Source organism: Scyliorhinus canicula, chromosome 1, assembly GCF_902713615.1.
Source record: "Scyliorhinus canicula chromosome 1, sScyCan1.1, whole genome shotgun sequence".
NCBI lineage: Eukaryota > Metazoa > Chordata > Chondrichthyes > Carcharhiniformes > Scyliorhinidae > Scyliorhinus > Scyliorhinus canicula.
The window spans coordinates 169363703-169381898 of NC_052146.1; the positions used below are offsets into that span (position 1 = coordinate 169363703).

General features: G+C 45.8%; 1 protein-coding gene across 8 annotated transcripts in view; it reads right to left on the minus strand.

Annotated features, from left to right (window-relative positions):
• The window catches only part of dop1a (DOP1 leucine zipper like protein A), a 283413-nt gene that overhangs the window by 201597 nt on the left and 63620 nt on the right, over positions 1-18196 (minus strand). For 7 of the 8 annotated variants that reach the window (XM_038802463.1, XM_038802504.1, XM_038802494.1 and 4 more), the window contains 2 exons: positions 5124-5223; positions 227-336 (listed from right to left, as the gene is read on the minus strand). In XM_038802463.1, coding sequence (XP_038658391.1) covers positions 227-336; positions 5124-5223 — 210 coding nt within the window. The remainder of the gene's footprint in view (positions 1-226; positions 337-5123; positions 5224-18196) is intronic. The other variant, XM_038802473.1, reaches the window with a different exon arrangement.

Here is an 18196-nt window from a genome sequence, read left to right on the forward strand (position 1 = left end):
GTCTGTTTCTGCATCCCCTGTTTGAATGTCTGGAAAGACCACTCTCGGCTAAACCGTTGGAGGCTGGGTGTTATGGGGCAGATCACCTGTAGTGGATCCTGATTGCGGCCACAAAGGAGTCAAATTCAAGCTACCGTTACCAGGTAAAGTTAGCCCGTTACAAATCTTAATGCAGAAAACTACAAAGAGTGACAAGAATTTACAAAGATTGGAATAATTGATATACCTGGATCAGGAGCTTCTTGGAAAAGGTATTAAAATAATAGATTGCATGTTCCTCTGGATTGCTGTGCCTGGTGCTTCTGGGGCCTACGATACAACCATTATTATCGAATCCTAAATAAATGAAGGAAGAACAGGGACTTGACAATGCACTCAAATGTGTATCTATAGTTGGCTATTGTTGCATATAGCTGATCTTTCCAAACAAAAATGTTTACTTACCAATTGGTAATCCATTTGAAGAAAGCAAAAGAGAAGTCACATATATATTGTTAATCAATAATAATCTAATTTACACAAATTTCTTGGCCATTTACAGATGAAAATAACATTTACTTACTTCTGTGTTTGTTTTCAATCTTAAAACAATAGCCTACCGTGGCTCAATTGGTAGCACCTTTGCTCCGAATGGATTCAGGTTTCACACCAGAACTTCAGCACAAAAATCAAGACTGAGGGAGCACTGAAGGAGTGCTCTACTTTCAGACGGACGTTAATCCAAGGCCCCATCTGGCCTTCAGGTGGACTTTAAAAATCTCATGACACTATTTTGAAGAACTGCAGGAGTTAACCCCAGTTTTCTGGGATAATATTTATCGCTTGAGCAAGATTACAAACAAAACAGATTATCTGGGTCATTATCCAATTGCTGTTTTTGGGAGCTTCCCATGTGCATATTGTCTGCTGCCTTTCCTACATTCCAACAGTGACTACACCTCAAAAGTAATTAATTGTCTGCAAAGCACATTGAAACATCCAGAGATATTAAAAGTAATATATAAATTCAAGTCTTTCTTTGTTTCAATACATAAAAAAATTAAATACAATATAGACACACTTTGGTTATTAAAAAGTTAGAAACGGACAGCCTAATTGCAAAATAAAATCACTGCAAAACATTTGAAAAAAAGAAGTGGCTAACTAAATTGGAGACAAGATCATTCACACTAAACATTAATTATTTACATTTACCAACACTCTCCTGTGGTAAAACATTCACAATCCTTACATTCTTAAAATAAACTGCATAAAAGCAGTTGTGCACATTAATTTATAATTAACATCTATTCCAGGGGTTCCCAAACTGGGTTCCAGCTCCCAGAGGTTCCATGGCAAGCCAGGCTGAGCTATACAGTTCGCGTTTTGTGCTGTTTCCAGTTCATCTAGTCAGAGGCTGGCTTCTACAGCTGAGAGCGTAATTGGAGAACACAGAGACTGGTTCTGGGAGCAGATGTTAGACAAAACTCAGGTTGCTGCCACGGTTTAACTGACTGACCAGAACCAAGGTTGTCACTGGAGATTTGGATAAAAGTAATATTGGTGAATTCACACTATCAAAACCATCATGAGAGGAGCTGAAGGGGTTCTGGAAAAAACACCTTTTGTTGAAGATTGTACCCAAGGAACTCAAGCAGAAGGGGAGTTGCTGTCTGATGAGAATTGGAGGCTGAATCTGTGAAGGAAGAGATGTGGTATTCTACCCGAGAAAGATCAGAGTTTTTAAAGATTTTATAGTTGAAACTGGGTGCCACATATGCTGTGTGCTGTCTGATAAACCGGTGAAAACCCTTTGTTTCATCGGTCATTCAATGCATAATTTATAACGTATTAACTATGATTTATCTGTTAATTTCTGTTTAATTTATGCTGATTTTAGTTTGATTGTCACAGTTACAGAAAGTGAAATTTTATCTTTGTTTTTTTGTTGGGGTCAAATCAGTAAATTCGATCCTTTTGATTTGTTGCTCTCCACAGGGATCATAACAATGGCATTTTTAGCATGATTAAATGTTCAACGCACTTCACAGGATCTTTACACAATAAAATATCACAATGAGCCACATAGACAAGATTATTAAAAGCTTTATGAGGGGTAGGTTTTAAGGAGCAGCTTGAAGGAGGAAGCATGGTAGAGAGGTGGCGAAATTTAGGGATGGAACTCCTGAGCTGGCTCAGGTAACTGAAAGCATGTCCACCAATGGCAGAGCAATTAAAATCGGAGATGCCCATGAGGTCAGAATTAGAGGAACACCAATATCCTGGGAGGTTGTGGTGCTGGAGGAGAGTACAGAGGATGAGCCCTAGATGGATTTGAAGACAAGTATGAGGATTTGAAAGTTTGAGGTATTGCTTAAGCAAAAGCCACGATAAGCAGCAAAATGGGGCAAAGAGTAAACAGGATTTGGTACCAGTTAGGAAGTGGGAGCAGAATTTTAGATGTCATCACAGTTGGAAGGGGCAGAATGTGGGAGAATGGCCAGGAGTAAGCTGGAACAGTCAATATAGAGGTAACAAAGGCATGGATGAGGTTTAGAGCAGAATATGAGGTGAAGGAGTCATGCGGTTATGGAGCTTGAAATAGGTGGTCTTAATGATGGTACAAATATGTGGCTGGAAGCTCATTGAGGTCAAATATAACAACAAAGTTGTGAAAATCTGGTTCAGCCTCAAACAAGTACCAGGAATGGAGTCACCAGAAAGGGAACAAAATCTTCCCAAGATTTAATTGGAGATATCCTGTACTGGATGTCATACAAGCAATCTTACCATTTAGACTCAGCGAAGGGTTGTGCGAGAGCTGTTGCTAAGGTAGAGCTGGGCGCTATTAGCATACATATGGAAATTAGCGCTGTGTAGTCAAATGATGTTGTTATGGGGCATATAGATGAGAACAGAAATGCACCAAGGATAGACCACCTGGGAACAATAGTGATAAGTGTGCAAGAGGCATAGTGGTTCGGCTAGAGTCCAGGTAATATATTAAGACTTTTGTATGTTGAACTTTCTGAACAGTAGTTGTGGACATCTTCTAACCAAGTTTATAGGTAACATTCTGACACTGCTCAGAGGCAGCAACTGACAATCTTGCTCAAGTTAATAATCTATTTACAGCTACTATACACACCATCCAAAAAGCTTATCAATATGTACTACATAGGCTATTTCCCATTCACTGAAGAGGTATATGCTGCTTTTTTCCACAGTAACTTCATTTCAGTATTGCAGTGTTAATGTAAGTCTACTTGTGACATTAATTTAAAGACTTATTTATTTGTATACAAATTCCAGATATGCAGTTGCTGTATTTATGGCAACAAAATGCATCACGATAGGCCTAGTAATTCAACATTAATGGTACAGTCCAAAAGGGTGTTCAGGGGCAGAGTGATCTGAGAATGAATGTGTATCGATATTTGAAAGTGACAGGGTATATTAAGAGAGTGGTTAGCAAAGCATACAGGAATTTGGCTTCAATGAATACAAAAGCAGGAAAGTTATGATGATCATTTATAAAGCTCTGGTTAGGCCACAACTAGAGTATTACATCCAATTCTGGTCACCACACTTTAGGAAGATCCTTAAGAGGGTGCAGAAGAAATTTACTATATGATTCATTCATATTAACTCATTAAGCATAACATCCAACTGCATCTGGAACATCCGCAATGTCTTTTTATCTTTCTTGGCAGAGCATTCCAAATATTTCAGCTTGATGGATTTCATTTCAATGCTGGAACCATTTAAAAAATGTTTTGTTATTTGCCAAACCAGACTTCTCATTCTACTGGATAGTCTTATTTCAAAGCAGTATTGTCAATAAATGTCAATACTTTATATGCTCCGACTTTTTCTATCCCCACCTCCTTCTACAATCATTGTTCTTCTTTGTACCCAGTCCCCTTTGAAACAGAGTACATATGTCCCCTTTGAAACAGGGGACTATAATGCATGCCATAGGGCAGTACGGCAGCACAGTGGTTAGCACTGTTGCTTCACAGCTCCAGGGTCCCAGGTTCGATTCCCGCTTGGGTCACTGTGTGGAGTCTGCATGTTCTCTCCATGTCTCCGTGGGTTTCCTCCGGGTGCTCTGGTTTCCTCCCACAGCCCAAAGATCTGCAGGTTAGGTGGATTGGCCATGCTAAATTGCCCTTAGTGTCCAAAAGGGGTAGGTGGGGTTACTGGGAAAGGGTGGAGGGTGCTCTTTCCAAGGGCCGGTGCAGACTCGATGGGCCAAATGGCCTCCTTCTGCACTGTAAATTCTATGATCTATTCCAGGGATGTGGGGGATTTTAATTGCATGGTTAGGCTTGAAAGCTGGGGTTGTCCTCCTTGGAACAAAGGAGAGTGAGGCGCGATTTGATAGATGTGTGGAAAAGGTAGGTGAGGGAAAACTATCCCCATTAGCTGATAGTACAACAACTAGAGAACACAGGTTTATAATTTGGGGTCAGAGATGCAGGGGGATTGGAGAAACTTTTTGTATGCAGCAAATGAACCTGGAATGCGCTGTCCACGAGGGTGGGTGAAAAAACAATCAATTATTTAAAAAGGAAGGGCGGCACGTGGCACAGTGGTTAGCTGAGGACCCGGGTTCGAATCCCGGCCCTGGGTCACTGTGGGGTTTGGGCCGTGTGGGGTTTGCACATTCTCTGTGTCTGCATGGGTTTCACCCCCACAACCAAAAGATGTGCAGAGTCGGTGGATTGGCCATGCTAAATTGCCCCTTAATTAGAAAAAAAAATAATTGGGTACTCTAAATTTTATTTTTTTTAAATCCTTTCTAAAGGAAATTGGATGGATACTTGAAGAAATAAACGTACAGGGCTGCTACAGAGAATGAGCAGGGGGAGAGAGGGACTGACTGGATTGCTCTGCGGTGAATCAACATGGACTCAATAAATCAAATGGCCTCCTTCCATGTCATAAATGACTAAGCCATCAAGATATATAATAGTTTATTCAAGCAATGAAAGACCAAGTATTTGAACTGCAAATGCTTCCCTAGTTTGCACTATATCTCCAAATGGGCTGCATATAAACCTGCCAGAGTTAAGCACAGCATGTGAGCTAAATGCATTTGCCATTTTCAGTATGTGCATATTGGAATGATCCTAACTCACCAAGAAGCCATGCATAAAGTCTACGGTTGAGAGACATATCTCGCCGAAGTACTACATGTAAAGCTGCAGATAGAATCTCAATCATGTCTGGGCGAGTGGCCTAATAAGATAAATGAGAAGAAAAAACATTTCCATTAAACATGGAAGAGAAATTTGATGCTGAAAGATGTCTGCTGCAATCCCAGTCCTAACTTCAAAATCAGAGGGCTCAAAATATATTGTTCTCTACCCATGTTTCTATCTTTGCAGGTGTCCCCCTCCCTCTCACATGATCTTGGCTGTGTGTTCAACTCTGAGGACAACACTAGAAATTTGGATTTTTGGAGGTCCTGTCCTTCAGATGATGCATTATGGTCCTCTTTGCCAGCTCAGGTAAATATTAAAGATCTCACAACACTTTTTCAGCTGGGAGCGCTCCTAATGTCCTTGACAACAATCATTTTTCAGTCATAATAAGTAAATCAAATGGTTGTAGTATCTAATTATTGTTTGAGAGACTTTGCCAATTGCAAAATAGCTGTCGCTATGACCTGCAAAACACTGACTGTATTTCAATGTTTAAAAAACGCAAACTCCAATAACATATTCATCAAACTATTACACAGAATTATATAGTCTACAACTTAGAAAAAGGCTATTCAACCAAGTGGTCTCTGCTACACTTGCCCATCTGCATCCAAACTCATCATTCTATTCCTTTCTTCCTCTTGAATTAATCTAACTTCCTATTAAATGCATTAAAGCTATTTGCCTAACCAGTCCTTGCGGTAGCTTGTTTCACATTCTTACCCGTTTTTGAGGAAATACATTTCTCCTGAATTCCCTATTGAATTTATGAATTTTGTATTTCTGGCCTCTCAGTTACCTTTCGGCTATCTACAGAAGAATTCCATGATGTTCAACCTTTCGTAATAAGTATATCCTCTCTAGCTCAGAATCTTTTCTGCACATTCTGTACTGACTCCATATTCTGTGCACAATAAGTGTGGTCTAACCAAGATTCTACATAAATTTAATAGAATTTTTCTCCTTTTAAATTCTGTTGGTCTTGAATTCATCCTCAGTACTTGATATGCTTTTTTAAAAATGGTCTTACTAACCATCTTTGTTATGCTTAGAGATTTGTGTATCTGTAGTCTTGGATCCCTTTGTTCCTCTATTCTTATGATCAAAGCACCCTTATTCTTCCTACCAGATTGCACCGTCATAGTTATACACATTGAAACTAATTTGATGATATTCTGCAAGCTTATATTGATGTCTTTTTGCATATTGTTGCAGTCTCCCTCAACTGTATGCCTCAATTTGGTGTCTTCCACAAATAATGGAATTCTATTCTAATTTCAGAGTTCAAGTCGTTAAAGTAAATTGTAAACTACAGCAGCCCCAGTACCAATTCCTGAGGAACACAGTCTGAGCAGCTACCCTCAACCCCCACCATTTGTTTTCTGTTTTATTGTAAATTTACATTTACTGACATCTTCTGAAAATCCAGCTATTACATTACCCTTGTTTACTCTTTGTTGTTTCTTCAAAAATGCAATAGGGAATGCAATAGAGTTGGTCAAGCAGGATCATCCTTTTGAAATCAGATTATTTTATTTATAGCTTTTAGATGTTTTTACATTACATCTTTAAGTAAACATCCCAATATCTTATCATCCACTGTTAAACAATAAGGTTCCCAGGACTTGTTCTACCTTCCTTTTTAATTATAGTAATCACACAAGCACTTTGCCAGTGCCCTGCAATTAGTCTCTTTCTCAGTGAGTCCCTACAAATACGTAATAGTGCCTCTGCTATTTCTTCCTTAACGTGTTTTAACATTTGTGGATGCAACCTAACTGAGTCAGGAGTTTATCCTTTTTAGCGTACACAGTATCCACATTAAGATTCTTCAGCACTTTCTATATTTGTTTAATTTGTTTCTTGCATTTGGCTTCCGGCGGGGGAAGAGAGCGGTCACGGGTGGAGGAGCTTCTGGGGGGGAAACAAAGTTGCGCCCCACTCCTCGCCGAGAACTTGCAGCCAAGTGCGCAAATTCACCCGTTTGGGCCACCCCCCGCCCCCGCAACAAGAGAGTGGGGATGAAGAAAAACCCAGACTCCAAAGCTGATTACAGCGCGAGAACTGGGTGCTCAGGAGCGGAGCGATCCGGCGGCGCCCCCATCCCACAGCAGCAGAGCGCAGGGCAGGACGAGCGGCAGCTCGGACCAAAGCTGGGACTGAGCCAGCAGGAACTACTGGCGACCCACCCCGCACCCCCGGGCAGGAGAGCGCAGGGTAAGATGAGCGGCAGCCCGGACCAAAGCAGGGACTGAGCCAGCAGCAAGGACCCCTCCCCCTGGTGGCAACCACCATCAGGCAGGAACAAAGAGGAACTCCCGGCCCGGCCAGAAGCCTCTCTCTCTCTCTCGACCCTGGGTGAGTGAGGGAAAAGAAAAAAAGAACTTTCCCTTTTTCGAAAACAAAATTTAGAAAAGAAAACTTATAAAGCGAAAGAAATGTTTTCACTTTAAAAAAGTGGTAAAGGAGAGTAGGGAGGGGAAAAGAAAAAGGAAGGAAAATAAAGGGGGAGAAGAAAGTTAAAAAAAAGGAGGGGGAAAAAAGTGGGGGGGAAATGCCAGAAGGGAGCCAAAGCAGAGGGAGAAGGGGCACCAAAAGCAGACGGGATAAACTGCAGGGGTCTGTCGGGAAGGTAAGTTTCCCGCTTTAAGAACTTACCTTGCAGGAGAAGCAGCCTTCAGTTTTTCGGCGGGAGCAGTGGCCAGGGGTCTGTCGGGAAGGTAAGTTTCCAGCTTTAAAAACTTGCCTTTTTGTTTCAGAGCTGCAGGAAACCGGAAATCGGCCGTGGGGATTTCTGGGAAGGTGTGTAGTACCTGTATATAAGTTGGCCGGTTGCTAAACCCGAGACACTACACTTGTAGTGTCCCCCACCCTACCACCTCCTCTAACCTAAGGGGTTGAGGGAATATCAGGTAAGCTCTTCCTTTTTTTTTCTTGTTTTATCTAGAGGGGATGGCAGGGAAGGCAGTGCAATGTTCCTCCTGCAGAATGTTTGAGGTGAGGGACGCCGTCAGTGTCCCTGCTGATTTCACCTGTGGCAAGTGCACCCATCTCCAGCTCCTCAGAAACCGTATTAGGGAACTGGAGCTGAAGTTGGATGAACATTCGGGAGGCAGAGGTGGTCATAGATAGAAGCTTCAGGGATGTAGTTACTCCGAAGAATGAAGATAGATGGGTGACGGTGAGAGGGGCTGGGAGGAAGCAGTCAGTGCAGGGATCCTCTGTGGTCGTTCCCCTTAGTAACTAACGCGGTTGGTGTGTTGCCTCCCAGGTGCCAGGGTCCGTGATGTCTCGGATCGTGTTTTCGGGGTCCTTAAGGGCGAGGGGGAGCAGCCCCAAGTCGTGGTCCACATAGGCACCATCGACAGAGGTAGGAAAATGGATAGGGATGTAAGGCAGGAATTCAGGGAGCTAGAGTGGAAACTTAGATCTAGAACAAACAGAGTTATCTCTGGGTTGTTACCCGTGCTAGCGAGACGAGGAATAGGGAGAGAGAGCAGTTGAACACGTGGCTGCAGGGGTGGTGCAGGAGGGAGGGTTTCAGATACCTGGATAATTGGGTCTCATTCTGGGGTAGGTGGGACCTCCACAAATGGGATGGTCTACACCTGGACCAGAGGGGTACCAATATCCTGGGGGGGAAATTTGCTAATGCTCTTCAGGAGGGTTTAAACTCATTCAGCAGGGGGTTGGGAACCTGAATTGTAGCTCCAGTATACAGGAGGTTGAGAGTAGTGAGGTCATGAGTAAGGTTTCAAGGTTGCAGGAGTGTACCGGCAGGCAGGAAGGTGGTTTAAAGTGTGTCTACTTCAACGCCAGGAGCATCCGGAATAAGGTGGGTAAACTTGCAGCATGGGTTGGTACCTGGGACTTCGATGTTGTGGCCATTTCGGAGACATGGCTAGAGCAGGGACAGGAATGGTTGTTGCAGGTTCTGGGGTTAGATATTTCAGTAAGCTGAGGGAAGGTGGTAAAAGAGGAGGAGGAGTGGCATTGTTAGTCAAGGACAGTATTAAGGTGGCAGAAAGGACGTTTGATGAGGACTCGTCTACTGAGGTAGTATGGGCTGAGGTTAGAAACAGGAAAGGAGAGGTCACCCTGTTGGGAATTTTCTATAGGCCTCCGAAAAGTTCTAGAGATGTAGAGGAAAGGATTGCAAAGATGATTCTGATAGGAGCGAAAGTAACAGGGTAGTTGTTACAGGGGACTTTAACTTTCCAAATATTGACTGGAAACGCTATAGATCGAGTACTTTAGATGGGTCAGTTTTTGTCCAATGTGTGCAGGAGGGTTTCCTGATACAGTATGTAGATAGGCCAACAAATAGTCAACACGGTTTTGTGAAGGGTAGATCGTGCCTCACAAACCTTATTGAGTTCTTTGAGAAGGTGACCAAACAGGTGGACGAGGGTAAAGCAGTTGATGTTGTGTATATGGATTTCAGTAAAGCGTTTGATAAGGTTCCCCACGGTAGGCTATTGCAGAAAATACGGAGGCATGGAATTCAGGATGATTTAGCAGTTTGGATCAGAAATTGGCTCGCTGTAAGAAGACAGAGGGTGGTGGTTGATGGGAAATGTTCAGCCTGGAGTTCAGTTACTAGTGGTGTACCACAAGGATCTGTTTTGGGGCCACTGCTGTTTGTCATTTTTATAAATGACCTGGAGGAGGGCGTAGAAGGATGGGTGAGTAAATTTGCAGCTGACACTAAAGTCGGTGGAGTTGTGGACAGTGCGGAAGGATGTTGCAGGTTACAGAGGGATATAGATAAGCTGCAGAGCTGGGCTGAGAGGTGGTTAATGGAGTTTAATGCAGAAAAGTGTGAGGTGATTCATTTTGGAAGGAGTAACAGGAAGACAGAGTACTGGGCTAATGTTAAGACTCTTTGGCAGTGTGGATAAGCAGAGAGATGTCGGTATCCATGTACATAGATCCCTGAAGTTGCCACCCAGGTTAATAGGGTTGTTAAGAAGGCGTACGGTGTGTTAGCTTTTATTGGTAGAGGGATTGAGTTTCGGAGCAATGAGGTCATGTTGTAGCTGTGCAAAAGTCTGGTGCGGCCGGATTTGCAGTATTGCGTACAGTTCTGGTCGCCGCATTATAGGAAGGATGTGGAAGCATTGGAAAGGGTGCAGAGGAGATTTACCAAGATGTTGCCTGGTATGGAGGGAAGATCTTATGAGGGAAGGCTGAGGGACTTAAGGCTGTTTTCGTTAGAGAGAAGAAGGTTAAGAGGTGACTTAATTGAGGCATACAAGATGATCAGAGGATTAGATAGGGTGGACAGTGAGAGCCTTTTTCCTCGCATAGTGATGGCTAGCACGAGGGGACATAGCTTTAAATTGAGGGGAGATAGATATAGGACAGATGTCAGAGGTAGGTTCTTTACTCAGAGAGTAGTAAGGACATGGAATGCCCTGCCTGCAACAGTAGTGGACTCGCAATCATAAGGGCATTTAAATGGTCATTGGATAAACATATGGATGATAAGGGAATAGTGTAGATGGGCTTTCGAGTGGTTTCACAGGTCGGCGCACCATCGAGGGCCGAAGGGCCTGTACTGCGCTGTAATGTTCTATGTACCAAGACAGGGAAACAATCCTGCGCTGGGTTAGAAAAACAGAACCTGCTAATGGGAAGGACACTTCATTAGAATTTACGAGGACATTGGGGCAGACCTCGCCAGGAGACGGACCGAATTCAATAGAGCGAAAGCAGCTCTTCACAAGAACGAAGTGCGTTTTGGTATGCTGTACCCAGCGAAACCCGTCACATACCAAGAAAGAGAATACTTCTTTACAGCCCAGGCGAAGCAAACAAGTTTGTCGAGGAACACAGGCTGGAAAACCAACAGCTAGGGTAGAAATATGGGGCCGTTGGCAACGGGCAACAGCACGCCGATGGGGGGGGGGGGGGGGGGGGGACACCCCCCCCCCCCCCCCCCCGCCACCACGGCGAATGCACCCTGACCAAAAAGCAAACCACTGCCCAAGGGACCGTTTCAGGTGCGAGACGAGGTTCCAGCACGAGGGAACGAGTTGCAGAGAAGGGAGAGCAAATGAGAGGAGTGCAGGTTAGGATGGAGGAAGAAAGGGCAGAAAACCGCAGAGGCCGGGCAATGGAGAAGCGAGACAGTAACCCCTGAGAGGGGGACCACCGCACTAGCAGGAAAGCTAGCGCCGGGGACATGCAACAAAGCAGGGTCGCAGCGCACCCCCAACAGGGGGGGGGGGGGGAGAAGGTGCCAGGCGGGGGGAGGGGGAACCACTCAACAGAGGCGGGAGAGCAAACGGGGATAGGAGCAGGGGAAAGAGGGACAAAGGAGGGGTAGACAGGAGACGGGGGGGGGAAAAGGGAGAGACCAGGGTGAGGGGGGAAAGAGACATGGAGGGAGAGATCTGGGGGGACACAGGGAAGGAGGGACAAATAAACAAGGCTAGAAAAGGAAAGCAATAGTGCTACAAAGTGCCACAACCAAGGGCTCGGAATAAGGAATTGCTGCAAGCATCCACCCACTACGGTCTCTGGGCGAAGGGAGACCCCAGAGTGCAGGGGACTACCCGCGTGGCGGACGCACAGTGGGCAACCATGTCGGGTGCCCCTGGACAAAGGGAAACCTCGGAGCGCAGGGACCGATCGCATGGAGAGAGCAGTGACAGCGGCCATCCTGGACGGCCCCCTAACAAAGGGAAACCCAGGAGGGCAGGGGCGCGTCCACCAAGTAAGTATGGTTAATCCCACAGGAGCGGGGGGACAGAAGCCGCCCACCAGGATAGTCACCTGGAGCGTAAGGGGACTCAACGACCCAGTGAAAAGACCTACCTAAAAAATATGAAGGCCGACATTGTCTTCCTCCAAGAGACACATCTGAGAGAGCAGGACCGACTATCGGTAAGAAAGGGCTGGGTGGGACAAACCTACCATTCCTGCTATGGGACGAGGGCCAGGGGGTTGGCAATACTGATCAGCAAGGGGACGATGTTTAGGGTGACAAAGACGGTTACGGACCCGGGGGGACGGTACGTCATGGTCAGCGGGGCCCTGGATGGGGCACCGGTAGTACTAGTTAACGTGTATGCACCCAACTGGGACGACACGAGCTTCATCAAGAAGACCATGGCAGAAATCCCTGACATTGGGGGGGGGGGGGGGGGGGGGGGGGGGGGGGGGGGGGGGGGGGGGGGGGGGGGGGGGGGGGGGGGGGGGGGGGGGGGGGGGGGGGGGAGAGAGAGACGACTTCAACTGTGTACAGGATCCAACGACTGACAGATCAAACCCCAAAACGGGGAAAACCTCAAGCATGGAAAGGGAACTCAGTCACTTTATGGAGCAGATGGGAGCGGTGGACCCCTGGAGGTTCTCCCACCGAGGGGAGAATTGACTTTGAGGTGGAGGAAAACGGTGCTTCCGGGGAGAGACAAAGTGGAATATTCCGCAATAGTGATATCCGACCACGCTCCACACTACATGGACGTGAGGCTGGAGACGGGCAGGACCCAACTCCCCACATGGAGGTTGGACATTGCCCTATTAGCTGACAAGGCCTTCAACGAAAAGACATCGCGGGCCATAGCAGAGTACATGGAGAACAACCAGAATGGGGAGGTCTCACCCTCCACATTCTGGGAAGCGCCAAAGGCTGTACTAAGAGGGGAAATCATTGCTTTCAAAGCGCGAAGAGATAGGGAGGAAAGGTCGGCTTGGCAGCAGCTGGTCGACTCCATACTGGAGGTAGAGTGTAAATACTTGAGGCCCTGACCGTACAGCTCCTGGTAGAGAGGAAAGAGCTACAAAGGAACTTCGATCTGCTCTCCACCAGGGACCCTACAAGAACATGGAGACAAAGCCAGCCGCCTATTGGCGCACGAGCTGAGAAAGCAGGCAGCCACCAGAGAAATTGCACAAATCAGGGGTACCAGAGGCACATTAGAAACAGAACCAGAAAAGATCAACAAAACCTTCAAGGCCTTCTACCAAGGGCTGTACACCTTAGAGCCCCCAATGGAGGAGCCCTCCCAAACCTACAATTCTACCACTGGACAGCATCAGCCGAGCGAATAAGGGGATGGATCAAGGAGCCAGAAGCCGAGGGGGTGCGCGCGGAACAGACCTCCTGCATGGGGACCTCCTGCATGGGGATCTCCCTCCGGGCCCTCGCCACGGCAGCACTCCCATCCCCAACCAAAAAACACTCCAGCAGCCCAGTGGTGACAGCCACCCTCCAATCCTGGAACCAACTACGGCAGCAATTTGGTCTGACCAAAATGTCGGACAAAGCTCCCATCTGCAACAACCATAGGTTCACACCGGCGCTGACTGACGCCACCTTCAAAAAGGAGGGGACAAGACGTAGGGACACTGACAGTCAGGGACCTATACACTGACGGCAGGATCGCAACACTGGACGAACTGACAGAGAAATCCAGCAAGCCAGGGGGAATGAGCTAAGGTATCTACAACTCAAAAACTTCCTACGAAAGGAGACAAGGACATACCCACAACCGCCACGACAGACATTACTGGAAGAGTTACTGGATGCAAGCATACTAGATAAAGGGAACTGTAGCGACATTATGACCGACTGGTAGGAAGGGCCAACACCGTACTGGACGCAACAAGAAAGAAATGGGAGGAAGACCTGGGGATTGAAATAGGGTGGGGACTCTGGAGCAAAGCACTGCACATGGTCAACACCACCTCCACGTGTGCAAGGCTCAACCTGATGCAGCTAAAAGTTTTACACAGAGCCCACTTAAGAACCCATATGAGTAGGTTCTTCCCGGAGGTGGAGGATAGATGTGGACGGTCCCAAGGAGACTTGGCCAACCACGCCCACATGTTCTGGTCTTGCCCCAGACTTGTGGAGTACTGGACAGCCTTCTTCGAGGCCATGTCCAAAGTGGTGGGGATGAGGATGGTGCCATGCCCGAAAGTGGCGGTCTTCGGGGTTTCAGACCAGCCAGATCTATTCCTGGGGAGGAGGGCGGACGCCCTTGCCTTTGCCACCCTGATCGTCCGGGTTAGAATCCTGTTTGGCTGGCGGTCAGCAGCACCACCCAAAGCTGCAGACTGGCTGTCCAACCTCTTGGAATCTCTCCAAATGGAGAAAATCAAATTAGCCATCCGATGGTTAGACGACGGCTTCCACAGAACATGGGAGCCATTCACCCAATTGTTCCGGGACCTGTTTGTGGCCAACGAACAAGCGGAAGAATAGCCAGGTAGCCAAGAATCAGGGGAAAGTAGCCAAAGCATGAGAGGGAGAGATAGACCAGGAGGGGGGGGGGGGGGGGGGGGGGGGGAATAGCTAAACCGAAGAGGAAAGAAAGGCGAACCACAGGGAGGAGGGGGGGGACATGCGAGGAGAACCAGGGAGGTCGGGGGAGGCAGTGGAATGACAGTTGGAAGGAGGGCACGGGATACGATAACAAACTTTGCATGCATCTCCAGGAACAGAGAACAAGGAGAATACAGGCAAAAGATGGGAGGAACAGCTGAAGCGGAGGTGAGCGTGAGACGACAACGGCAGTAAGATCCGTCCGGGAGAAGCAAGTGACAACACCAACACCAAACCCATTCGAGTATTGCCCACTGTAATTGTTTCTCCGGCACCCAAATGTATATTTACCTCCCCAGTCTCCAACCCCCCCTCCCCCCTCCCACAAACAGTCACCCACTTATGTGTTGTAAATAATTTTGCCAGTTATACAGAGTTGCTGCTGTTGAGCTGGTACACAATACCCTACCAGTTATTCTATTTTACATTTTCTTTTCTTTTTTATTATTACCTTTTTTTTGGTATGTTTGGGTGTGCCCTTCTCTTCTATATATGTATATATATATATATATATATATCTTATTCTGTGTACATAACAGGAAATATACTTTGCTCAAAAACCCAATAAACAAAACATTTATTAAAAAAAAATTGTTTCTTGCATATCCATGGCCTGGAATGATGGAATGACATTATAAACTGCAAAAAAATGGCTACCAGTTATTTTTAATCCCACATTATAGTGATATCATAGTGGTGCTGAAATTCACTGACTGGCCACTAGGAGTCTCATTAGTATATAAGTCAGGGGTGGGCAAACTTTTCCGTGCAAGGGCCGCATTCAGAAATTCACAATTCACAAAGGGCCGCATAGTATATTAAGTAAAATAATTACTTCACCCGGTTATGATTGTGGGCGCCTCATATAGAACATAGAACAGTACAGCACAGAACAGGCCCTTCGGCCCTCGACGTTGTGCCAAGCAATGATCACCCTACTCAAGTCAACGTATCCACCCTATACCAGTAAGTAACCCAACAGCCCCCCCACCCATTAACCTTTAAAAAAAAATTAAAAAAAAAAAAAAAAAAATTTTAAAAAAAAATTTTTTTTTATTTTTTTTTAATGACTTGGTGGGCCGCAGAAATACCTTTGGCGGGCCGCATGCGGCCCGCAGGCCGTAGTTTGCCCACCCCTGATATAAGTGAATGTTAGAGTCGGGTGACCTCAGACTGACTAGGGAGTTGGGAGAGAGGTTGTGTATGTTCATACTGCTTTCATCTGTTGTTTTATATATATTTGGCCCACAGTTAATGTTAATAAATCGTTTATAGTTTTAGCTACAAATGTTCTTGTAATAGCTCACCAGCTTACCCGAACAGGTGCCGGAATGTGGCAACTAGGGGCTTTACACAGTAACTTCATACTTGTGACAATAAAAGGCTATTATGATTAATATAAATCAGGCCATCTGACAAGAACATTACAAACATGACATCCATTTCCTTAATCAACAATCTGCATTGGGTGGTCACAGTCCAGAGGCTGGCTTTTAAAGCAGACCAAGGCAGGCCAGCAGCACGGTTCAATTCCCGTACCAGCCTCCCAGAACAGGCGGCGGAAGGTGGCGACTAGGGGCTTTTCACAGTAACTTCATTTGAAGCCTACTCGTGACAATAAGCGATTTTCATTTCATTTTCAAAACCAAATGGTGTACGAGAAGTGCATCATTCACTCATTAAAAAATATATATTTTGATTCAACGCATTTTCAATGTATATAAAAAATACAGGAAATATTCATCTTTATACATCGGCCACAATACAAAAAACTCTCTACTATCTTGAATGTGCATGCCCCACTTTACGATGTAAAACAAAAATAACCCGTAACAAACCTCCCCCCCCCCCCCCAATGTCTTCCACCCCTTAAAGGTGATGAATAACCTCCAGCTCGAGAGGTCACTCATCGACCCTACCACCTTGGTTAGCTCCAGAGCCCACCACCCTAACAAAATCCGCCTCTGGGCCATCAGGAAGGTAAAGCACCTCCCACGTGTACTCCCAGAGCCTTTGACACCCCGAATATCACCCACCCACATGCTTGGGGCCACCTTCACCCCAAAATCGCTGACCCCCAGAAAAGCCTCCCAAAACTCAACCAACTTTGGGCAAGACCACAACATGAGTGTGGTTTGCCGGCCCCCTTGAACACCGCTCACATTTATCCTTCACCTCCAGAAAAAATAACTCATCTGTGATGCTGTCACGTGCACTCTATGCACCACTTTGAATTGAATTTTGGCTCAATCTTGCACAAGAGGTCGAACCTATCCTCCACAGGCGCTCACTCTATATCCCCGCTTCGAATACCCCTTCAACTTCTCTTCCCACCTTCGTTTTACCTCCTCTACCGAGGCCCTCTTCCACTGCATTAATTCCCCACAGGTATTGGAGACCCGACCCTCCCCTAAATCACCTTCAGACACTATCTTTTCAAGCAACAATGGGGCTGGCTACCTTGGAAACGTGGCCAGCTCCTTCCTCACAAAGTCCATGGTTTGCAAATACAGAAAGTAATTAATCCATGGCACTTCAAACTGACCATGACTATAGACATGACTGTCTATAGATACTGACAAATGTGGCAAAAGATGTACTCAAGAGATGGGATATGAGGGTACATTCAAAGAATGTGAAACAATCTCGTAACTTTGACCAGCCGTGATGTTGGGAGTTTGCCCATGGGACAGGAGGTATGAGAAGGAAAATTAATTTCAAGTAATTGATTAATGTCTAATTAACCAATCACCTGTTAAGTGACTGACACTTCCTGAACGAATCAAGGGGGTCTCAGCTGAGAATTAGATCCAATGAAAGTAAATAAGGGGCTAAACCATGGATAAGGATTCCTTTAAGAATGTGATCTGTATGAATGATTAGTAGACGATTTCTAGCGTTCCGAGATTCTTGAAGCATTTGTGAAAACCATTTTTTAAAAAAAGCCTTTAGTTGAAATGACTTTTATTCTGTAAATCTGGAATTACTTTTACCTTGAAGCTTTTTGCTTTCCCTCTGCAGTACCTCAAGGACTTTTCAATGTACACTCAATAGTTTTTCGATTTCATTTTGTGCAAATGTACCAAGCAAATTATTGGAAATAAAGAGTGCTTGGACTCCTCAAACCGGACTGAGTACCTTATCCTGAGTAAGAGATAAAAGGATCCTTCACCCCCTAATCCCTTACCTGCCCATTCTACCTTGCTTGTGCGAGCAGCCTTCTGGCATTCTCCCCATACACATAAAATGCCCCTCTAACCTGGCGCAACTGCCCCGCTGCCTTCCCCATAGCAAAATCCTCAAATTCCATCTGGAGCTTGGTCCTCGCTTTCAACAACCCCTCCTCAGGGGTCGAGTATCTCTGATCCACTGTCAAAATCACTATGTACCCCCCAATTACCACCTTAAACGCCACCTACAGCACGGAGGCAGAAACCTCCTAACTTCTATTAAGCTTAACATTGGTGCGTATAGCCACCCTAACCTCGCACACACACCTCTCTTACATCCAGCCTCACTGCAGTCGCTGGAAACCCCCCTTTTCTACACATAAATCCACGAAATGCGGCACATGGTCGACATCACAATTGCTGAATAGCCTCCCCAATCATTCATAAGAACATAAGAACATAAGAACTAGGAGCAGGAGTAGGCCATCTGGCCCCTCGAG